This window comes from Petromyzon marinus, chromosome 28 (genome assembly GCF_048934315.1).
Source record: "Petromyzon marinus isolate PM22_M1 ecotype Great Lakes invasive population chromosome 28, UKy_Petmar_22M1.pri1.0, whole genome shotgun sequence".
In the NCBI taxonomy this organism is placed as follows: Eukaryota; Metazoa; Chordata; class Hyperoartia; order Petromyzontiformes; family Petromyzontidae; genus Petromyzon; species Petromyzon marinus.
Genome location: NC_133694.1, coordinates 27,696 through 52,945, shown reverse-complemented (window position 1 = coordinate 52,945; position 25,250 = coordinate 27,696). Strand labels below are relative to the sequence as shown.

Sequence of the window (25,250 nt, the reverse complement as noted above, 5' to 3'; positions counted from 1 at the left end):
TGCCCTCCCCACCACTCCCACCCTTCTCTCAGTGCCCTCCCCACCACTCCCACCCTTCTCTCAGTGCCCTCCCCACCACTCCCACCCTTCTCTCAGTGCTCCCCCCCACCACTCACACACTTCTCTCAGTGCCCTCCCCCACCACTCACACCCTTCTCTCAGTGCCCTCCCCCACCACTCACACCCTTCTCTCAGTGCCCTCCCCACCACTCACACCCTTCTCTCAGTGCTCCCCCCCACCACTCACACCCTTCTCTCAGTGCCCTCCCCACCACTCCCACCCTTCTCTCAGTGCCCCCCGCACCACTCCCACCCTTCTCTCAGTGCCCCCCCCTCCCCGTCTCCTCATTCCGCGATGCCGCCGCGCAGGAAGCTTCAGCCTCAGTCGCGGCCGAGCGCAAAGCGCGGCCGCCGGGGTAGCGCGGGGCGAGCCCGAGCCCAGGAGCTGCACGGGGAGTCCGGGGAGGAGCCGGGGGAGGAGGAGGCCCACAACGCGGCCCCGGAGACACCTTTCGGGCCCCGGGAGACGGTGGTAAGACGTACACTGGAGCAGAACGTCGGGGGCAAGTGCAGTGAGAGCAAGCACCTATTAAGCTCGGGACGGTGCTCACGAGGAGTGTATGATCAGCACGGCTCCCGACCGCGTTGGTCTCTCCAGTGCTGATGTCGACTCGCCGGGCAAGTCGTAGAAAGCCGAGTCGGCCTCGGCGAGGCCCGTGTGCCGTTCTCTTTCCGTCGCGGGCTCTCTCCCGCTGGACTGCGTTGCCAGGCAAGGCCGAGGCTCCGCGGCGGGCCTGAACTCTTAATTCGATAATTGCCCCGCGTTTATTGAATTAATCATTTTAATTGTATTCATACATTAGGAGTTTGACTGATTCACTACGGAAATCATTTCGCGATGCCATTCACGTCTTTGATTGCGCGTTTCATTCATTGCATTGAAGTATTTTATTAGCCTTAGAAACACGTGCAGGATTTGAATGGAACATTAACGATGGTCACTTGCACAATACAGAACGAAAACTGGGAAGTACACAAAGAAATATGGAGAGATGCACGCTTGGGATTGCAGTGAGCAACAGGAAATGAACATTAATGAGAGAAAACGCGCAGGTTAAAGCCATCATCCGTGCTGTTAACGGAAGTAAGGGAGCTTGAGCGGCTGCAGAGTCACGGACGATGTTAAGGAACAACACTGAGTGGAAGCCAAGGAACTGAACGCGTCCAGGAGGAAATCCGGCGATGAAATCAATCCAGGTGCAGCTGCTGCGCAGATTGTTATATGACAGGATCGTGAAAGTTGGAGGCTTGGAGTTGTATGTTGAACTTCTTTCGCACCGTATGTAGCCAACCGTGCTAATCCGAGGTGCGGGAAGGCTTCACCCAGCAGTGGATTGGATTATGGCTGATGATTAATTGGTTCAGACAGCAAATACTTTACTGGCGTTCTGGTTATAAGTGCTTGATTGGATGGAATCCGTCACGTCTGTCTTAATGCGAATAAAATGTATTTATAAAATACTAGTGGTAAGTACCCGGCGTTGCCCGGGCGAACAAGGCAGACACACACATGGACTTACACACACACATCGACCCACACACATAGAAACACATGGACTTAGACGTACACACACACATGGACTCACACACACAGACATCAACTTTAGACACACATGTAGTTACACAAATCGACTCGCACACACACATAGACTTACACATATCGACTCACACATACATACATAGACTGAACAACAACAACCGCCATTCGCCACTAAGTGGCGGTGATGTCACGACAACGCTTGTGCCAGACTATGTGCACCTTGAGGCCACGTGAAGTGTCGGAACGCCCGCTGGCAGGAGGTCACGGGGCAGACCCAGGTGCCACAGGTCGACTGACTGAGACGACTGGCTGATGCAGCACCTGTGCTCCCTACTGTGCCAACTTGCTGTGCTTTACCCACCCGGCGCTCCGCTCGTTGTTGTGAGCGTCGCTCCTCCGCCCTCCGTTGTTGTTGGAGGGCGACTACCTCCAACTGCCCAGTAGCGTCCTTCACGAGCCTCCTCCACAGAGGCCGATCTTGACACCGCTGGTACCAATCATCGGCAAGTCCACTCAGCTCCACGTCCTCCTGTACCACGTCACTCCATCTCTTCTCCAGCCCGTGCCGTGCTCGTTTAGCCCCCTCGATCCGGCCGAACAAAAGCTGTTTGGGCATGCGGTGATTGGGCATGCGGGCTACATGGCCCAGCCAGCGCAGCCTTGGCTGCCGGAGGAGCTGACCGATGGGACTTTGTCCACATTTCGAGGATTTGTGAGCTCCTCGAACACAATCCAGCGTGGTTAAACCCAGGATGGATTGTAGGCAGGCCAGCCTAAATGTTTCTAACCAGCGATGATGTTGCATTAGGGGGTCCACGTTTTGCAAGCGTAGAGAAGGGAGGGAATGACCGTGGCCGAGAAGACCTGAAGCTTCGTGTGGAGTGATAGACCAGGTAGCTTCCACACAATGTTACGCAACCAATGAAAATATAATGCCGCTCGAATGATTGGGAGTGAGACCTCTGATGTTAAACCGGAGCCGGTCATGAGCACACTGCCAAGGTATGGGAAAGTCTGCACTCTCTCCACAACTGCCCTATCATCGATTGGGAGTTGTGGGGGTGGAGTCCCCGATGGTACAATACCCAGGCAGGTGCTTCGTTTTGGTGGGGCTGATGGTAAGGCCCCACCTCTTGGTGGCAAGCTCCAGGTTCAGCAGAAGCACCTCCTACTTCTCCGAGTGAGCAGCAATTACCAGATCATCGGCATACATAACGTGGTTGAGCAATAGAGAGCCATCCCTTGACTGCACATGGGCATCGATAAGCCTCCCATTGTATCAGTAGCAGATGGGAATTCTTCCAGTACAGCCATTGAAGGCTTCACGAACGACGTGGTCCAAATATATGTAAAATAATGTGGAAGCCAGAGGACATCCCTGTTGCACCCCAAGGTGTAGAGGGAATGGCTCTGACTCACGGCCACATAGTTCGGCGTGTGGCCGCTCACCATCATGAATATCATGAAGGTCCTTAAGGATCGTGAGCAGTGGGTGAGGGACACGGAAAGCACGAAGAAGAACCCAGAGCCCAGGCGTACTGATGGTATCATAGGCCTTGACCAGGTGAATAAAGCACACACATGGACTAACACGCACACATGGACCTACAGACACGCAAAGATATTAACTTACACTGACTAACATGGAGCCATGCACACACAGCGACTAACACACACACACATGGACTGACACACATATATCGACTCACACAAACACATCGACTTACACACATATGGACTCTCACACATAGACATATACTTTAGATACACATGGAGTTACACATATGAACTCATACACACGCATTGACTTACACACGCACATCGAGTGACATGCACACATGTATGGACTTACACACACATGTGGACTAACACACACACATGGACTGACACACACACTTGCACTGACACACACACAAACACATCGACGTACACACACAAACACATCGGGCGTTGTTCATTCGAAAAAGACAGGCACACATGGACTTACAGACGCATGGACCTACATGCACACACATATGGACTCAAAGACACACATCGACGTGCACAGCAATCCCCGATGATGGCACAGCTATCAGCATCGCAGTACTACATATGAGTGCCCCCCCCGTGAGCAATGGAAACAATAGATATGAAATAAGTGTACATTAAATAGCAGCAGTACACACAGATAAATTTCGATTTAAAGCTTTCGTCACTGCAAGGATTCATCTTCTTGGTTATTTCGGTAAAGTCACGTAGAATGAGAATAAAACAATAAAACAAAATAAGACCATAAAATTATCACGACGTTTCGGCCACAACACAAGCAGCCTTCTTCAGTTGAAGGAACAGAACTGTTGGGACGACCGCGCTTCGATGAACGCTGCTAAGATTCTCAGCGTCTTTTAAGCTAGGTGGGAGAAGTAAAGCGCCTTGACAAAGGAGTTTACATATCAAACAGGAGAATTTAGCATTGAAATAGCTGTGATAAAGTGTTGGATCAGCAGGGTGTTAAAGTCAGAAATTAGCATGTATCTGGGAGATTAGCATGATTGTAATGTGAGGGATTAGCATGTGATTGGTCACAGAAATAGCTATGTTAAAGTCAAAGTTCACATATCAACAGAGGCATTTAGTATATGGACGCTAAAGGACTGCAACTACCCAACTATCATACAATAAATCAATAAACTCTATATACTCTCCAATCAGCTGAGCTTCTAACAATAAGTCGTTATACATTACAATGCCATATGGCGAAAAAATGGGTGGCGGTTTTTTCTTTTCAACGTTAGCACCACGGACAGCGACGAGCTTTGTTCAGACGGACAAGTCCATCTATGCTCGGAACGGAGGAGGGGGGAGAAACAGCCACGATGTGCTGTTATACTCCATGTTATAAACCATACCATTAACCGTGGTGTGAGAGGTATTAAGAGGTAATGCCAGTTTGTAGACTGTATTGATAACATTGATGTAGTTTATATTATATATTTTTTATTAGTTTACTATATGGTATTCATTATATAGTGTAGTGTATACCCAGTTACTTTATGTTTATAGCTCAACTTATTGAAGAATATATTGAGTACATTTATTATATTGATGTAGTTTATACTTTGTTTTTTCACATCGGTTTATTGTATGATAGTTGGGTAGTTGCAGTCCTTTAGCGTCCATATACTAAATGCCTCTGTTGAGATGTAAACTTTGACTTTTAACATAGCTATTTCTGTGACCAGTCACATGCTAATCCCTCACATTAACATCATGTTAATCTCCCAGTTACATGCTAATTTCTGACTTTAACACCCTGCTGATCCAACACTTTATCACAGCTATTTCAATGCTAAATTCTCCTGTTTGATATGTAAACTCGTTTGTCAAGGCACTTTACTTCTCCCACCTAGCTTAAAAGACGCTGCGAATCTTAGCAGCGTTCATTGAAGTGCTGTCGTCCCGACAGTTCTGTTCCTTCACCTGAAGAAGGCTACTTGTGTTGTGGCTGAAACGTCGTGAGAATTTTGTCTTGTTGTTTTATTCTCATTTTACGTGACTTTACCGAAAGAACCAAGAAGATGCGCACAGGTAAGTTGAGAAGCAGGCTACAGTCTAGATTATAGACTGGAAGTACGCCGACTCACTGACATAAGCATTGCTACAGTGGACATTAAAAGCAGGCAATACAGGCAGCAGCTGAAAAAGCAGGATACAGTCGACATGAAAGGCTGACAGTACACTGAGTGAGGTTAAGAAGCAGGCAAGAGATTATAGACTGCCATACAGTGAGGGAAAAAAGTATTTGATCCCCTGCTGATTTTGTACGTTTGACCACTGACAAAGAAATGATCAGTCTATAATTTTAATGGTAGGTTTATTTGAACAGTGAGAGACAGAATAACAACAACAAAAAATCAAGAAAAACGCATGTCAAAAATGGTGTAAATTGATTTGCATTTTAATGAGGGAAATAAGTATTGGACCCCTCTGCAAAACATGACTTAGTTCTTGGTGGCAAAGCCCTTGTTGGCAATCACAGAGGTCAGACGTTTCTTGTAGTTGGCCACCAGGTTTGCACACATCTCAGGAGGGATTTTGTCCCACTCCTCTTTGCAGATCTTCTCCAAGTCATTAAGGTTTCGAGGCTGACGTTTGGCAACGCAAACCTTCAGCTCCCTCCACAGATTTTATATGGGATTAAGGTCTGGAGACTGGCTAGGCCACTCCAGGACCTTAATGTGCTTCTTTTTGAGCCACTCCTTTGTTGCTTTGGCCGTGTGTTTTGGGTCATTGTCATGCTGGAATACCCATCCACGACCCATTTTCAATGCCCTGGCTGAGGGAAGGAGGTTCTCACCCAAGATTTGACGGTACATGGCCCCGTCCATCGTCCCTTTGATGCGGTGACGTTGTTCTGTCCCGTTAGCAGAAAAACACCCCCAAAGCATAATGTTTCCACCTTCATGTTTGACGGTGGGGATGGTGTTCTTGGGGTCAAAGGCAGCACTCCTCCTCCAAACACGGTGAGTTGAGTTGATGCTAAAGAGCTCCATTTTGGTCTCATCTGACCACAATTTGACCCAGTTGTCCTCTGAATCATTCAGATGTTCATTGGCAAACTTCAGACGGGCATGTATATGTGCTTTCTTGAGCAGGTGGACCTTGCGGGCGCTGCAGGATTTCAGTCCTTCACGGCGTAGTGTGTTACCAATTGTTTTCTTGGTGTCTATGGTCCCAGCTGCCTTGAGATCATTGACAAGATCCTCCCGTGTAGTTTTGGGCTGATTCCTCACCGTTCTCATGATCATTGCAACTCCACGAGGTGAGATCTTGCATGGAGCCCCAGGCCGAGGAAGATTGACAGTTTTTTTGTGTTCTTCCATTTGCGAATAATCACACCAAATGTTGTCACCTTCTCACCAAACTGCTTGGCAATGGTCTTGTAGCCTATTCCAGCCTTGTGTAGGTCTACAATCTTGTCCCTGACATCCTTGGAGAGCTCTTTGGTCTTGGCCATGGTGGAGAGTTTGGAATCTGATTGATTGATTGCTTCTGTGGACAGGTGTCTTTTATACAGGTAACAAGCTGAGATTAGGAGCACTCCATTTAAGAGTGTGCTCCTAATCTCAGCTCGTTACCTGTATAAAAGACACCTGAGAGCCATACATCTTTCTGATTGAGAGGGGGTCAAATACTTATTTCCCTCATTAAAATGCAAAAAATTTATAACATTTTTGACATGTGTTTTTCTGGATTTTGTTGTTATTCTGTCTCTCACTGTTCAAATAAACCTACCATTAAAATTATAGACTGACCATTTCTAAGTCAGTGGGCAAACGTACCAAATCAGCAGGGGATTAAATACTTTTTTCCCTCACTGTACACTCATAATGGGCAAAAGCCAAATTAACAGTGTAGATAATAGATTGGCAGTGCACTGACGTTAATTAATCAGCAGGCAGCAGTCCACAGCACAGACTGACTGTCCAGCGTCGCAGCGTCATAAAAAAACCTAAAAAAGGAAATATTTAGCAAGCTAATAAAGAAAAATTAGTTTTCTGCACACAAACATAGTAATATTTGCCAACTTATTCGTTTCATAATAGTAAACAATGAACCAGAGTTGTTATCGGCACACAAATATAATTATTGTAATATTTTCCAACTTATTTGTTTACTAATAATAAACAATTAACCTGAGTTATTAGTGTAAGAACCAAGGAAAATTGTACTTAGCATTGCCGTGGTGAGGCCTCGTCCCATGCAGAGCCCCCGTCCTGTTCTACATTGCCGAACCAGGGGAGGTAGTACGTTGGCAGGCTGGGGGCTGGGCCGCTACCCCCCCCCACCATCCCCCCGCCCGTGCAACAATAATGCAATCTAAGCACTATAATATTTATATTCTTAGCTCTTTCGGTAAAGTCACGTTGAAGGGAAACAATAAAACCGCCACACCTGATGACGACCGTTTGTGTTATGGTCGAAACGTCGTGAGAATTTTTATTGTTTTATATATTTTATTATTTTATTGTTTCCCTTCAACGTGACTTTACCGAAAGAGCTAAGAATATGAATTACTGCAGTCACGAAAGCTTTAAATCAAAATTTCACTATAATATTATGTACGGACTCTATAGTATAAACTGGACGCATCGTGTTGGGGGGGGGGGGGGGTGGCGAAGAGGACATCACACTGTGAATAAATATCCGCAGCGTTATGTGTACAGTAAAACCTTGGATTGCGAGCATAATTCGTTCTGGAAACGTGTTTGTAATCCAAAGCACTTGTATATCAAAGCGAATTTCCCTATAATAAATGATTGAAACTCAGATAATTCGTTCCACAACTCAAAAATATTCATATAAAAATGAATAATACAAAATACCTCTTTATATTTGTATTATTTAAATTTAATATAAAGTAATAACATTAATTAATTAAATTTAATCGTGGCTGGTGTGAGGGAGATGAGAGAGAGGAGGAGTGTTATACTGGTAGGAACGAAGTTGTAAACTGAGTGTACCAGCCTGCAATAGATTAATGTGTCCGTCCGTCCGTCCCCTTTCAATACTTTAACGAAGTGAAATCTCGTGCTGTTGGGTGTATAATTTGTCCGAAGAACCCTCAACGATTTTGAGGGCAAAAAGGTGGGAAGACGCTCTCATTTTGCACAATTTTCCGTAACAATGTCATAAAATTGCACAAAATTCCAATGTTCCTACCAGCCCACCCTGCAGGGACCTGTTTGTGTAGAACGACTTTCACTGTCACTAATGGAATCACTGCTATCTGTTGGCTCACTGGAATCTTTTTTCTTTTGTGCGACTTTAACAAGGAACCTATCCAATGACACTTGCTTTTGCCTCCTTTTGAGGATTTCATAGGGGCCATTATTGCACTACAGTTACCAAAGAACAGTCACTACACTTGGACACAAAATAAAAAAAATGCTTTACACACACGTGGTCACAACATTAGAGTAAACAGTATACGCTCGCACGGATGTTGACTATTTAAGTGAGGCACGCCAACTGAGACCGAGCATGGGGGATGATTACCCACAATCCCCAGCGAGAGAGAGAAGAACCATTGGCTCAGTTGTGATCACGTGACGCTCGGCAGACAGCGTATACTGTACGTACTGCTCGTATTGCAAGACATCGCTTGTTTATCAAATTATTATTTATAAAAAAAATTTGCTCGTCTTGCAAAACACTCGCAGACCAAGTTACTCGCAATCCAAGGTTTCACTGTAGATACCTTTTGCAGGGCATCAAGTCTACATTAGCCACACATACTTGTGGCAAAACATGCAAACAAACATGCTTCTGATAATATATGCACTGTGTTTGAAACGAATTGGCCTGCACCAGATAGACTTCTTTATGGCATTTTCTCACAAGTGTTAGACCAGAGAATGCCGAAAGGTGCACAGTAACAAAGGCAATGCAAGTATCAGAACACTTATAGCGCTTAACACTGATGAGAGAAGGCCATAAAGAAGGCTGTCTCTGAATGTATGTCAATCAGTTTCAAAGACAATGCGTACATCAGATAATGTTTGCATGTTTTGCCACAAGCATGTGTGGTTAATGCAGACTTGATGCCTTGCAAAGGGTATCTATTTGGTGTTTGAACATCTTATTAGCTGTTTATTGCCAGAAAGGGTAACACCTATTCTTATTTTTCATAATTTTGGATACTGGCAATGAGGTCCCATAAATATTTTACAAGGAACTTTCATTCAAACAAACGGTGATTGAAGTGTTTCATTAAAACAGTGAATCTGGAAACCTGCTAACGGATTGGTCAAGTTGATAAACAGGACTGCTTAATCTCGTCCACACACTTTCACTTTCTAATTCGCTCCCATTGTCTCTTTCCAAAGCTTTTATGACCTTATTCAATTCAAGAAACCTGTCAACTTTTTCTATTGCAACTTTGAGAGTGCTATTTATTATTGGGTGCTTGACGTTTTGGGGTTGTGGGCCTGTGCTCATCAACTGTGTTTTAAAAACAAAAAAAGGACCAAGCCACGTTGTGTTCCAGCTGCTGAAAGGGGCTCAAGTGTCCGGGCAGCTGCTGATCTGCGGAGCGACCAATTGGGACCTGATTGGCCGCAAGGATGTGCCCAAGCAACATGGTAAGCAGTGTCTCAGACGGCCTGTGTTGCGCTATGCCATTTGCCTCTTTCTGCTTTGCCCCCTTCTTGGCTGCTTTATCTTTCTGGGCTGGCTGTGTCTCCTGTGTTCCCATATTGTGTATTTAGTGTTTGCAATGTCTCTGGACCCACGGGCCGTTGCTAACCCTCCAAAAAGCTCGCGAAATCACCATGCAACAAAACATTTGGTTTTATGAACAAAAATCGTATCTGCAAGGGTTCCCACCTTGCCTGCGGTCCACGGAACACAGATTGCGAATTTCTGATCTAGACATGGTAGAATTTACTTTAAGAACTACAGACACATTCATTTCCTATCACACATATTACATTGTTTACGAAGATTATTGGGAACAAAATAACAAAACCTTCATCTGTCAACCAAGCAAGCAAGCAGGGTTAAGGAAAGTCTGCTGTACCATTTCCCTCATCCCCTAACATTGTTCTTCACGATTTTGAAATGTCTTGAGATGCAGTTGTATGAAGACGTTCTATACATTGAAGTTGTTGTTGTTTCACCGCAGTTGCGTACAAGAACCTGGGAGTTTCCCTGTGGGGGCCGCACCGCTACGGCTGTCTGGCCAAGGTGCATGTGAGCAGTGTGGTGTCGGGCCCAACGGCCTGCCACTGTCTGCTTCTCACCGATCTCGGGCAGGTCTACACATGGGGTTCGTAAGAGAGGGCGTCTGAGTGTGAGAGATTTCTCTTTTGGTGTTTGTCATTGAGGTGAATTTGTGTAAGAAGGAGAGGGTATGTGGGGTAGTGTAGCGGTTTTCACGTTTTTCTATGAACCCTTCAACACCAGTTTGATTCCCGCTCATGGCCAACACCAATGACGATTATCTGAACTGTTCCTTAGCCTCCCCTAGGTCGACATGGTTTGGACATGTTTGTTTTGTTGTAGTACGGAGTTAGACTGACGGCCTTAATCTAAGTTTTCTTGTGGTTGTTGTTGTTGTTTGACTTGCATCCCACTGGGATTTTTTGCACACAGTGTTGGTGTACGGTGCTTTTTTCAGGAATATTTTGCTGTTTTTTATCATGGATTTTCTGTTTGCACAGTCACATAGTCACTTTAAGATGTTTTCTTGTTCGTGTTTTTGTTTTTTTTGTTTGTTGTGGTTGCACCCGATTCAAGAGCCGAGTGGCTCATAGGGCTATACCAAAATAAATAAACTGAAAAAAAACTGAACTGAAAACTGACTCAACCTCAAATGAGTACCTTGTGCAATGTGTAAACATCGCTAGTCGAGAGACAAAGATGGCCAGGCGTGTTGTTGGCCACCCAACCCCATGTGTGTCATGCCAGCCCTCATAGGTGCTCACTAACAACACTTGCCCAAACAATCTATTAAGGCTATCTTTTGGCATGTGGTCTGTTTTGGCAGTGGAGCTCTCACTCTTAAATCAGTTACACAGCATTATCATGTCATTGTCTGTGTAATGCTGTGACAATTGCCTGGCCTGTCACTCCATACGAAGCTCTCGGTCTTCTTTGTCACATGCCATGTTTTCTCTAGGCTTGTGAAACATGAACCCCTTTACAGAGTCACATGCGCAGGTTTGAAACACTGGCGGCTTGTTTACAATCCATCTTGGTTTTACCTAGGCTGGATTGTCTGAGGCATTTGCAGATACTCGGACGATCTGGAAACATTGGGGATCCCAGGTGGTACATCTGCCAGTCACCGTATTGCATTAACCCGAAACATATTGGTATAATTCATGACCTGTCTGCAAGATCTTAACATTTGAAGTTTGAAAAAAGTGTGGTGGTGATGTTACCACCACTTGGTGGTGAATGGCTGCTGCTGTTTATTGAGAGAGTAAGGGGGAGAGAATGTGCTTGAAAGGTTTACCTTCTATGATGGTAGCAAGGGTGGCAGTATGGTACAGTATTTTTTTCATATTCCGTACTCAAACATTTTTCGTAGTGTATGTTTAAAAAAAGAATCGTACCTTTGAAACTTTTTTCCTACCGTACTAGTAGCATTTCGTACCTTATATAATACATAAGGTGAAAAAAACAAAACAGAATAAGGGAAAGATGACAAACAAGCTTATAATAATATCGTTTTGCTTGATTTATTTTTTTGTAGAAAGCTCCTTATGCTTATAAAACACATTTGGAAACGAATATTTCATTTTTTTCGATTTTATGAACAAACATTTAAATCCAACATCTCATAATTTAGAAATATTGATTTGAAAACTTCTATAATTATCATCCGTTATCAATGGTAAGTGGCATTTTGAGAAAGGAATCTTGCCTGCCGTTTTAATTTTGATAACTGATGTGTTCACTGCTTGTAGGCGCCTTTAAATATGAAAGTATAATGGTTATGAGAAATTTAGAAGCTTAGCTTTCAATTCATTGATCACCTGAATTGGTATGAAAATAATATGAAAAGGGTATGAAAAAAAATACTGGACTTTTGTCCCATACCGTATCTGATAAAAAGATATTGTACCATATTATCATCCTGTACTTAACCAAAAAATCCCGCACAATACCATAATTTTGTACCGTACCGTACTGCCACCCTTGATGGCGAGTCTAAGAGCGCAATGTATGTGCCCTCTGTGTATGTATAAGTCTGTGCAGAAGTTTGTCATACACGCAACCTTTATTATATACAAAACTAACATATTCGTGGTTCACTAGTGCAGTTGTCTTGTCATCATTCACAGTATGTGTTCAAGTGAAAGAGATAGGTGTATCTCAAGGGTCATAAAGAAGTGGCTGGGGCTAGTGATGTTAACGTGAGAAATTAGCATGATGTTAATGTGAGAAATTAGCATGTAACCGTAAGATAGGAGAGCGGCCTCCTCGACGAGGGCACGGAAGTGGCTACGTTAATGTGAGGGATTAGCATGATGTTAATGTGATAAATTAGCATGTAACTAGAAAAGGAGAAGAAGAGCGGCCTCCTCGACGAGGGAGTGCAACCCAACGGGTGTAATCCGAAGGGCCTGTGAGTATGAGAGTGCAATCCAAAAGACGTGAGCATAAGAGTGCAATCCAAAGGCATGAGAGTGCAATGCAATGGACATGTGAGCATGAGAGATTTGAGAGAGGCATAGAGAGAGAGACACAGAGAGTCGAAATAACAGCTGACATAGGCAGGTTGGATGGACACATTACAGTCAGTTAAGACTGTACCTGGTTAATAACGTCCTTTCAATGATTGCTCAGTTTGTACCCATCCTCTCAGTTGAAGTTGTGTCTGTGTTTATATATCTGGATGGCTTCATGAACAAATCTCTGAAGGTAGCCAGCCGGTTGGTTTGCAGAGTACCTCCGTCTTGGAAAAATCAATTTCGTGTGAGCCCACAGCATTAAAACAATGATCGGCAACGGCAGAGGTATTGATTCTACCGTGTTTCAGATCTGCCTTGTGCTCACGGACGCGGTCCGAGACATGTCGTTTTGTTTCCCCAATGTAACTGCTGGCGCAACCACAGCTCAGTTCGTAAGACACCAGGGTATTGCATGTCAGGAATCACATATTTTACAGATGGGATTAAAGTACGGATTTTGGTGTACTTTATTGAAACGAACCTGGATCTTGTGTTTAAGATTTTGGAAATATTTTTGGTAACCCCTGCTATGTACGGTAAAGTGATGGTTTTGGTTGGATCCTCAGAAGGTTGTCTCTGCATGGCTGGGGAGACAGCTTTGCGGATTGTACGGTCCGAGTATCCGTTCATCCTGAGGGCTTGGTGTACATGCTCCAACTCACTGGCTAGGTGGTGCTGGTCGGAGATGCAACGGGCCCTATTGTGTAGTGTTTTGATAAGGGAATTCTTCTGGGCTGGATGGTGGTGGGAGTGGGGCTTTAGATAGGCATCCATGTGGGTGACTTTACTGTAGACCGAATGTCCCAATGAGCCATCAGGTCTCTTGATCAAAACATCCAGGAATGGTAGCTTGCCATCCTTTTCCACTTCCATGGTGAATTTGATAGATGGGTGTACGGAATTGATGTGGTTGAGAAATTGGTTCAGTGCTGGCAGGCCATGTGGCCAGATGACGAATGTGTCATCTACGCATCTCTTCCACAAGGAAGGATCTAGGGTGGATGTCTGGATGGCATCTGTCTCAAAATTTTCCATGAAGACATTCGCTACCACTGGCGATACGGGAGAACCCATTGGGGTACCCTCATGTTGTCTGTAGAATGTACCATTCCAGGGGAAGTATATGTTGGTAAGACAGTGCCTTACCAAAGTTGGTACATCTGGATTCAGTCCTTGTTGGGTCAAGTCTTCAATGATTGCAATCGTGTCAAGTACAGGTACATTGATAAACAGATAGACTACATCGAAACTGACAAACAAATCATCCAGAGACTGTGAGATGTCCTTGATTAGAAAAACCAAGTGAGCTGAGTTAAGTACAGCTGAGGTGGACTAACCAGTGAAAGGAAGCAGAGTCTCAGACAGAAATCGGGCCAGTTTGTAGGTGGGTGAGTTAATCGTGGACACGATAGGACGAAGCGGGGTACCTACTTTGTGGCTTTTGGAAGGCAATAAAATCTGGGTGGTCTAGCAACCAAAGGTTTTAGGGAGCTCTGCTTGGTCTGATCGATTAGAGAAGTCGATTTCGTGATGATATTGTTGGTTTTAGTAGCTAGGCAGTTGATTGTGAGATGTTTATTAATGCTACAACATGCATAGGTGTGGAGGAGGATAGTGGTCGTGGATGTTGTGTTGCGTTTTCTAGGCCGAGGAGATAAAGGCCAGCTAGGGCACGGGGACTTAAAGCGCGTGGAGGCCCCGCGGCCTGTGGACGCGCTCTTCAAGCTCACGGTCGTGGCGGCAGCGTGTGGGCGGAGCCACACTCTCTGCATTACCGGTCAGCAGTCGGCGCATGCCACAGCCATAGCCCTGACAAGATTCATTCATGTCATTCCACATTCATACGTGATTTCACAAGCCTAGACACCTTTTGTTGGTGTCAATTCAAGTTCCTCATCATTGTCCATGATCTTTCCAATGCTGAATGAAGACCTCCCCAAGCAGTCAACATTTCTCATAATCTTAAAATGCCACAGTTCATCTTGCTTTTGCAAAAGAACTGAATTCAATGGTCTATCACTGCGGTGGACGTCGTCTTGCCGAGTAAATATATTGTTCGTGACTTTTGTTTTGCTATTTATCTTGAGACCAACTTACCAACCTTCCTTATTAACGATAACCCATATCTAACAGAGGTCGTAACCTATAAACACGTGACATTTTACCAGCATTGTCTTATGCAAGCCTGACGATGCTGATGAGACACTGAATGACAAAACCAGTCCAGCGTTTACATGTATTCAACCAATGCTGCTGAAGAAATCACTCCTAGATGGCCGTGTGGTCAAGTTTATTTTGTTTAACGAGGTCAAGAGTGACCTGGGGTATTTCGTCTGTCAGTAGAGGCTATGATTGTTGTGTATTTCAATGAAGTAATTTTTGGGTAATTTTTGTATTTGGAAAATTTAGACTGATGCCTGCACACAACGGCCTATTCTTTCAAATTGCATTGGAGGATCTTTATAGTGCGCTGTGAAGCAGATGGCGCATAATAATGTCTGTTACACCCGCAGTCATAGCCAGGGCAGACGCCTGATTCGAACCATAGACCAACAATTGGAAAATACGCTGCCTCTAGAGAGACAGATATGGGTAGGAGGGGTGTTGTCTGTTTATTTATTTTTGGAGTAGAGTTGGAGTAGCCATGCCGACGCACAAGATACTGTTTTGCAGAGACTGGGGTGGTGATGGCGTTTGGAGAAAATCACCTGGGACAGCTGGGGCTCGGCACAAAGAGTAATGCCATGCCAACGCCCAAGCAGGTAGAACAGTTTGGGCCTCGCGTTGTATCCTTTCCCCAATTTACATGCCTTTTCATGTTTACGATATGTGCATTGAATCATGCGTGTGAGAATCAATATTTCAATCCTTGTGTTGTATGTAATGGGTTCACGTGACCCCTTCAGTCACTTGAAGGGCTATCATTCATCAATATTAAATGAAAAGCAAGAAGGGGAATGGTAACTTCTCTATAACATAGTGCCATACACTTTTACCACACTGTACATCATTATTATTACACCCGTTTATCCAGGAAAGCCTCAATACTATTTCAGGAGGGTTCTGCCAAGTTTTCACAGTTGGGGATGACTATTGCTGCGCCAGAACACAACGGCTGAGTCTTTTAATTACATCAGAGGATCTTTAATGTCCTCTGTAAAGTAGACATCACATCGTATATTATGGTTAATTTAACTGGAGTTTGTTGAACACGTAGGATTTCACAACCAATATCCAAAATAACGTTATTTTGGTTTAGATTGCTTAAATATAAATGTGTCGTCAAACCCGCCACCACCCAACGCAGCCAATTAGTAAGATTTGTCACGTAAACGAAACGTGCCGATTAGTACTTCAGCACACTGGTGTGTTGGAGAGTAAACCCAAAGCATTTACAATTCCAGTACGACGCTTCGCTGGTGATTACAACAGCTTCATCAGTTGATTATCCAGAATTGTGACGAAGTCTTCCTTTTTTGGTGTTAAATAGAGCATGGGTGATTATTTCACCTTCATTTATCAGTTGCAAAGATCAGAGGGTGGTTAATATAGCCATATAAATTACAATGGATCATGTTCATCTGAGAATATACAGTACCTATTATTGGTTGGGTTAATCAACTTTACAGTGGAATGCTTTTATTTTTTTGTTGTACATACATTATGTTGATCTGAGAATATGCATATAATATTCAGTACCTATTATTGGTTGCTCACAATTAATCAACACACAATTGAATTATTTTATGTTTAGTTTTCTATTGCCCCCCCCCCCCCTGCACTTCCGATTAGCCATGGTTGGCTAATCGGAAGTGCGAAAGAAGTTCAACATACATTATGATCAACATACATTGTTTTGATCTGAGAATATGTGGTACATATTGCTGGTTGGATTAGTCACAGTTCATCAACATATAGTAACCTGCATAGGTATGCAATTATACAGTGTATTGATAATGCACTTTTAAGCAGCACTAAGCCTTTAGCTATCAGAAGGGTTACAATTATTTCTATTTGTCTAAATTTCAAAATATTCCCTAATCTTGGCCAGTAATAATAAATTTTACACAAAACATCAAAATTATCAAAATCAATTGAATGTCCTTGTTGGCACGCATGTTCTGCAACTGCCGACAGTTGTGTTTGTGAGTATTTAATATTTTTAGTTTTGTCTTATGCTGATCATTCGTCCCTTCTGACCAGCATAGTATTGGCCACAGGAGAAATTAATCCAGTACACAGCCTTTGGCTAATTGAACCTTATGGTGGAACCCCGAGTTACCTTAGTACCTCGGCTCTCGCATAATGTCCGTGATGCAGTCATTTTTAGTCTGTTGATGGTCGGCGATGCGGCAATTGACTCCTTTCGACGAGCTGTACACGATGCACTATGGTGCATACGAGCGTTCAGGGTTTCAGCGCAATTGTCCTCGCGTTTCGACATCGCGGAGTAGCACCCGATTTCGGATTGATTGGTACCCCAGTCGCGGAGTTAAGTACACTTCTGGCAAAAAGAGTGTCCTAGAAATAAAATATTTAATTGCCTCGGCCATTTTGTATTATTTGGTACCCCGGGGTACCGCCATAAGGATCAATTGCCTGATGAAGCTGGTTGTAATCACCAGCAAAACGGCATACTTTAATTGTAAATGTTGTGGGTTTACTCTCCAACACACTGGTGTGCTGAAGTAGTAACTAACTTGCAAGTTTTGTTTGCATGACAGACCTTACTAATTGACTGTGTTGGGTGGTGGCGGGTTTAACAACGCATTTCTATTTACGTGATCTAACCCAAAAAAAAGTTTTTTGGACAACTGCAGTATTAAGTAGTGCGGTCTGCTGAACCACGACAACAAGCAGCAAATGCACTACTACTGGGCTGCGTCACCGCCTCATGGTGCAAAGAACCCCACACGCGTCCTAGGCCACACGGAGAATACATAACTGCACACGTGTACCTACTGTATTAATGATTGTGCTGCTCGCCCTTAAGATTGTGTACAGCGGACAGCCGGTGGTCAAGGTGGCTTGTGGAGCTGAGTTCAGCATGCTGGTGGACTGCAAGGGTAATCTGTACTCTTTCGGCTGCCCAGAGTATGGACAGCTGGGTACGTGGCGCGGTGGTGCCGGAATGCATTTAAATCGTGCAAAACGGAACCTAAATGCATCTCTCTTTAAATGGATATTATAACTTGTTAGTTATTTTATATGCTGTGTTTACAGCTCACACCTTGCTACTACCATTGATTGCTTCAGTTTACTATTTATTCTAATGCTTGTTTATCCAGGAAAGCCTCACTGAGTCTCAAGGCTCTTTTTCTAGACAAGTTTTCACAGTAGGGGCAATTTTGCTGTCTTTATTTTAAATTTGAGTAATTTTCAGGTATTTTTTCAGCATCGGGATATTTTGGATAATACCAGCAGCATTGTATGTGTTTAGCTATGGGAGGAAACCACAGAACCCAGAGGAAACAAATGCAGAACAGGGGGAGAATATAAAAACTCCAGACAGAAATGAACCCAAGTCAGGTATCGTACTAGGAACTTCTTGCTTTGTGGAACAAGTGTTTCCACCTGTTTCCACCGTGCCACCCTGCTGCCCGTTAATGAAAGATGGCAATAGGCTGAGGAGACCTTCAAACTTGGATAGATCATGTCCGATGATGACTACTGCCGTTTGTAAGAGATCAATAGCGTTGACTACACGGGGTGTGCAGGCCACAACACGGACGGCCGCTTCCTCGCGTGCTCCAACCGGCTGGAGTTTGTGTGCGAGTTGGCACCGCGCCGCGTGCTTGTGTTTACGGAGCGCACGCGTGACGGGAAGGTGAACACTGTGCCAGCCGTGTGCGTCACCGACATCGCCTGCGGGTCCAACCACACGGCAAGATTTCACACGCTTCTCTTTACCAGATCAAATCCGTTCATGAGTACATTCGATGTTTGCGCCATTTGTATAGCGCACGGCTATCACGAGGAAGGTACTCTGTTTCACAGATGCAGTCTACAGTCTTTTCTCAGGAGGGGGTGATGTTGCTCTTAGTTTCTCAATAATTTGTGAGTAGTAATTGAAACGTGTCAATAATTGACAGGATCTTTTAATATCCATTCTGGGTTCACAGTGCCTTGCGTTAATAGGTGCTTCATAACAGCTATTATCCTTTCGATTTAAAGCTTTCGTGACTGCAAGGATTCATCTTCTTTGGTTCTTTCGGTAAAGTCACGTAGAATGAGAATAAAATAATAAATTGATAAAATAATAATATTCTCACGACGTTTCGGCCACAACACAAGCGGCCTTCATCAGGTGAAGGGACGAGACTGTCAGCGCTGTCCTCCAGACAGTCTCGTCCCTTCACCTGATGAAGGCCGCTTGTGTTGTGGCCGAAACGTCGTGAGAATATTATTATTTTATCAATTTATTATTTTATTCTCATTCTACATGACTTTACCGAAAGAACCAAAGAAGAAGCTATTATCCTAACAGTATTTTAAAAGCTACACCGGATACCCTCGTCTCTGTGTGTGAGCAGCTGGTGCGAGACAGCCAGCGCCGTGTGTTCTCATGGGGATTCGGAGGCTACGGTCGGCTTGGCCACTCAGAGCAGAAGGACGAGATGCTGCCTCGACTCGTCAAGATGTTTGACTTCCCGGGCCGGGGCGCCGCGAGCGTGCATGCCGGCTACAGCTGCTCCTTCGCCATCATCGAGACCGGTGTGTGCACTACGCAGGATCGGTGTACGCCTGGAGGGGTGGCGGTGAGATTGAGGGAGCGGCAGTGGAGTGGTGTATATAACTCCTGCTGTGATATGCGATATATGTCGTGTGTTGTGTGTTGTTCGCTGTGGCTGTACGCAGGGGCACTCTATTTCTGGGGTACCTCGAGCACCATGCGTGAGTCTACCATGTACCCGAAGCCTGTGATGGACCTCGCCGGATGGAAGATACGCAGTCTGGCATGCGGGTAAAAACCAGCCCAGACCTCTACCCCCTTCATATTAATTACAACTATTTACACTGGCAGAATGTTTTACGATATACATTTGTGCTTTATGGTCAGCAAGTAAGGCGGTGTGCTTGATCCTGTGTGGTGTCAGGAAAAGCAGCGTTATGGTGGCGGCTGATGAGAGTACCATCAGCTGGGGTCCATCTCCTGCTTTTGGGGAACTGGTATGCACGCACTCACACGCATGCACACATGCACGCTTGTTCATACATGCCTACACACACACACCTACACACATGTCCACACACACAAGCAGCAATACACACACGTGTACACACACACATCCCTACACACGCATGTCCACAAGTGTGTGCCGACACCTTTAAGCACTTACCCATTCGCCTGTGGCTCCTACTATGTTTATTCTCAGCTTTGTTGCAGACTTTTGATTTCGAGAAAATATTGTATACGAGTTGGCATAATGTAAACAAGCTGGAATAGGACTTTAAAACTGTAGTGCTGGTGTATACATTCACAGTCATCGGGGGTGACAATGGTAGTGCAAGTGCAGCCTGGATTATTTAACCGATATCGGTGGCTCAGAAGTCAGAGATAATGAGCCGCTACCACTAAGATCCTGGGTACCAATCCAGATGCCAGCTATCGTGATTGAACTGAGTTCTCAAGTGTAGCACATTGATGGTTTCAGCTTGGTCATTCATGGCTTCGCAAAATAAAAAAAAATGTTTTTACAATTGATTTGGTTAAATTCCATCTTTCAGACGTTAAAACATCTATTCGACTGTCACAGCCTCATAGCAGATTGTATGGGAAACTTTTATCCACGGTCATTCTCTGACATACTGGGTGCCCTGTTTTGCGAGAATATCTGACTCGATCCTTTGTCTGATAAGACAATGCTGATGGAACAATTGCAGCAACACATTTGGAAAAATAACTTAATTATAGGATATTCTTTTTTAATGCCAAGCACTATAGCTGAAGCTATCGTCATGCCTGTGGTGGAACTGCTGATGACCTTCGGAGTTTGAACCGAGGCATCAGTACAGCAGTGAGACCACAGGCGACATGCTGTAATAAAGAAACCTCTGACAGAATTCTAATGTCTTTGCTTTCTGCCTCCATCACAGGGGTATGGAGACGGAAAACAGAAATCATCTACTATTGCCAAGGAGGTGAAGCCCTTGGATGGTATCTACATTGAGCAGGTGGGGGCGGTGGCATAGGCCACGATCCAACTCTTTCGCTGAGCTCTACAGTGCGTGTGTGCTCGTGTTAGTCACTTGTTGGCCCAGGTTACCCTTGCACAAGAGATTTAGTTGTCTCAGTGTGTTCTCACTTGGTAAAATAAAGTCAATAAATACATCGAATTGTATCAGTAATGTTATAGCATTTGTAGAATACTTAAATTTATTCATAACCCCTAAAAATGTTTAGAAAAAAATATTTGAAAATGCTCAAAACAAACTTAAAGCTATTTTTTTATTTAGTCATTAGTGACTAGGTTGAGAACATGCCATCACTATGCCAGTTTAATCACCAGCAGCTAAAACCCGGCTCAGTGCTCTGACCCGACAGCCACCTGGGGCAACTTGTCCCGTGCTCAACCCAGTACTGAAATTGTCTTTCGCTTCTTTTGACAAAATTCTAACTTTGGGAGATTTTACTTGGACATTCAGGAAAACACTCGTGGGGCCTTTAAAATGTCGAGTTGGAGCGATATAATTTTCACAATATGGTAAAAAAAAAGTTTAATGATAGGATGATTATTGTGATATTAGTTTAACTTTACTTTGTCATTGTATTTCACATTTGTCCTGTTTTTGTGCTCCTTCAACTACAACTCTATTGCTTGAAGGTTATTCAACTGCAGTTCACTCAACATAAGTCTGCCATTAGTCTGCTAATCATTGTGTAAAGAAGCTCCTTGGAGACATCCATTTTTGCAGAAGCAGAGCTTTATTTCTAACTTAACATATTTACAGTTCTGAGTGTAACAATCGCCATACTCGTAATTTCTACGGCTATCTTCCTCCCCGATGATTTCCAACAAGTTGAGTCTCCAACAGTCGGCCCTAATTCTTTCCACTTTGTCGATCTTGAACAGTCAGCCCCGATGTCGTCCACCTTGATCATCGATTATTCCCCGAGCAAGCACCCTGATCGCGCGCCTCTCTCCCCCTTATATACTCGCTTGCCCCGCCCATATCGGGCAGTGCCCGCCCCCACTCTACTATAACACTTGTGTCCTTTATTGAATAATGATTACAGTGTCTTCCGGCCACCTGTTTCCAATGATCTCAACGTGTGCCTTCTAGCACTTCCTCTTTACAGTCCCCTACATCTGTAACTTTCCGATCACGTGAGTGTTTACAATCTTGTGATGGCCTCATTAACCAGGAATGTGTGTGTTGTCTCGCTGGGTGGTGGTGACTTACCGGCCCTGCGACACAGGTGGCTATGGGGCTTTCCTTCACGCTAATGGTTGCCCGGGATAAAGGAGAGGATGACGAGCAACGGATCTTGAAGCTGCCCGAGTACAACCCACGCGACTTGTAGCTGCTCCCAGAGCTGCTGCACGAGCCACTCTCCGCATGAGGGCCTTCTCCATAATTCCTAATTATAAATAATTACTGGCCACCCAGCACAGCCTCTCAGCATGTGGGGAAGGCCCTCATGTTGCAAAATTTGTCTGTATTCATTATGAATAATTACTACAATTGTCGATCTTTAATGGCAATAAGAATGAGATATCGCTATGTGTATGCATGCCGTGTGTACACACGTAATGGCCTGGATTTCTTGGTCTCTCTGGCTTCGTCTACATTGTGAAAGCGGTGGTTCTTCACATCCTGTTTTCTCATGTGATATCTATACATTCCAGAGGCCTTGAAGTGGTTTTTTGGCAGTTGATAAACATTGCAAAAGAAAGTTATAGTTTTAAAAGTATTAGATGTCATATACAGGTATTTGCAAATTGGGTGAGAGTGGTTGATGAGAGGTTTAATTGTTTCCTTGCCGTTATGACCTTGGACCAGTGAATATTCTTGTGTTTAGACCACGTGGTGGCATATATTGACTTGCTACAGATTTTACGAAGACATGATGTTTGGCGTTGTTTTATAATGTAACGGAGTGCCTTCGCACGTCGCTCATAGGCAGCTCTAGAATTCATCGTTTTCAACTCAGGGTTTTGTACGTGACTGGCGACGGAACACGGCAGCTGTCTGTGGCCTTACTCCCATCGCTGTTCGCTGTGCATTTCATTCAGGAGTGACTTGTTACGGTGTGGAATGAGGTGACGAAATGTACCGAAGAGTCAAAGGGGAAGCACTCTTACCCAACCGTGCAGCTCATGGCATTCCCCGACTATGCAGGGAAGGCCTAGATGTTGCCACTGGTGTCAAGACAGGACATCGTTTTTTTGGCCTTGATAAGTCTGCTAAGTACAGCCAGTTTGACTGCACTGTGAGATACCATCGGTTTCTACATCCAACATTGATCATTCACAGTCTTTTGTCAATCCACTGCTGGATGAAGGCCTCATGTAGTGTCGGTTATACTTCACACTGATCAGTGTGAAGTATAACCGACACTGCATGGTGGAAGAGGGAACCCAGGACCAGAACAGATATCACCATTGATGCTGTAAATCAAACTGAGGTCACTGGGTTCATAGCACAATGCGTTAACTACTGTGACACCGTTTCACCCTCTGGCATTAGGAGACGGCTGCATTACCAGTGCTGCACATACCCATCAGCAGCTTAACATTTGAGAATAAATGGACTTTAATTCAGCTAAAGGCTGAACTTAGCCAGGACAGATCCAGCATTAATGTTAATGCTACGCCCCAAAGAGGCTGAATGGCATTGTACACACATTTAATTACTCGTGTACGAATGTTTTCAGGTGATATGTGTTGCCTGTACTTGACCCTTTCACAAGAGACCGCTTACATTCACTGCAATGTTTAAAAAGCATTATTGAATCGTGACCCCTATTCACAATTTGTTAAATGGCAATGGGGTTGTTTTGTTGCACCCTCAGACTATCCCTTAGGATAAGACTATTCCTTAGGATAAGACCAAGGGGGGGAGATGTAATTCCTGAGGGTTGTCAGGGCTTGCTAGGGGGAGTGCACAGGGTACAACAATACTTTACAATGAATGTAGACCACAGCCGTCGCTCATTTTGGTATTTTGGCAACTGCAATTTGAAATGTGACAGACATGGATGCCTTGTTGGGTTTAAACTTTAATAAATGTGTTTTTGTACTTTCACAGAAGCATTGTCAGTATTGTGCATTATCGCTGCAGCTGTTAACTGTAGATTGGTTTTGATTTAAAGCTTTCGTGACTGCAGTAATTCATATTCTTAGTTCTTTCGGTAAAGTCACGTTGAAGGGAAACAAAATAATAAAATATATTATTGTTATATATATATATATTTTATTATTTTGTTGTTTCCCTTCAACGTGACTTTACCGAAAGAACTAAGAATATGTAGATTGGTTGTTTTAGCACAGAACCAGACTAGACTTGCTTGACTTCGTGTCATGAAGCATTCACACCAGCAGCTAATTACACGCAGTATAACTCCACGCAAGACTTGGCAACCCCTGCTCTTATTATTAAATAGGGATCCACCCCGGACCCTTGATGGGTATGGGGTCCCACCCCAGACCCACTGAGGGTCCGAGGTGTGACCCTTGGTGGGTCTGGGGTGGGTCCCTTGGTGGATCCGGGGTCAGTCCCATGGTGGGTCAGGGGGGAAGTCTGGGGTGGGTCTTGGACAGCTACAGGCGTAGCGCTGCTTGAAAGTTAATCAAAACACATTCCTATGGAGGGAGCTGGTAGGAACGTTGGGTTGCTCGGTCAATGGCCAAGGTCAACGGCGGCGTGGTGTATTTCGCAAATATGCCCGACTGTGAGGGCGAGCACAAGCCGGCGTGAGTAGGTTAAACGTTGAGTTTTATAAGGGCACCACGGGGTGACCAGCCCCTCCCCACCCAGCTCTAGCCCTCTCACCCCCCACCCAGCCCCTCCCCACCCAGCCCCTCCCCACCTTCCCCACCCTCCCCTCCCCACCCAGCCCCTCTCCACCCTCCCCTCCCCACCCAGCCCCTCCCTCCCCACCCAGCCCCTCCCCACCCTCCCCTCTCCACCCAGCCCCACCCGTCCCATTTTTGGATGCACGACGGATGGACGGACAATAATCCCCTATGGGCTGGTGTAACCAGGAGGTTCCTACCAGTATAATGCATTGTTTGGGTGCATGCTTGCACACAAACAGCAGCAGTGAAGGAGATAAATGAGCAGACACTGCATGCATAATGTATGCTGATTACCTTATGAATAACCCAACCGGTAATGGACACCCATTGTATTTATGTGAATTCACTAATACCCGCTGCCCCTCTCTTGCCTCTGCACGTGGTGGGTGCACAAGTGACGTCATA

At 44.7% G+C, this 25,250-nt stretch overlaps 1 protein-coding gene across 1 annotated transcript; it reads left to right on the top strand.

The window, feature by feature from the left end:
• The first annotated feature begins 184 nt into the window (after window positions 1-184).
• On the top strand, window positions 185-24,077 carry LOC116946830 (protein RCC2). The gene is made up of 12 exons (XM_032961999.2): window positions 185-532; window positions 9,630-9,723; window positions 10,266-10,409; window positions 14,468-14,599; window positions 15,496-15,584; window positions 17,816-17,930; window positions 18,540-18,706; window positions 19,356-19,536; window positions 19,681-19,786; window positions 19,920-19,992; window positions 20,920-20,997; window positions 22,244-24,077. Exons 1-12 carry the CDS (start codon window positions 356-358, stop codon window positions 22,346-22,348), a joined length of 1,461 nt encoding a protein of 486 aa, XP_032817890.1. The 5' UTR covers window positions 185-355; the 3' UTR covers window positions 22,349-24,077.
• Window positions 24,078-25,250: the final 1,173 nt, after the last annotated feature.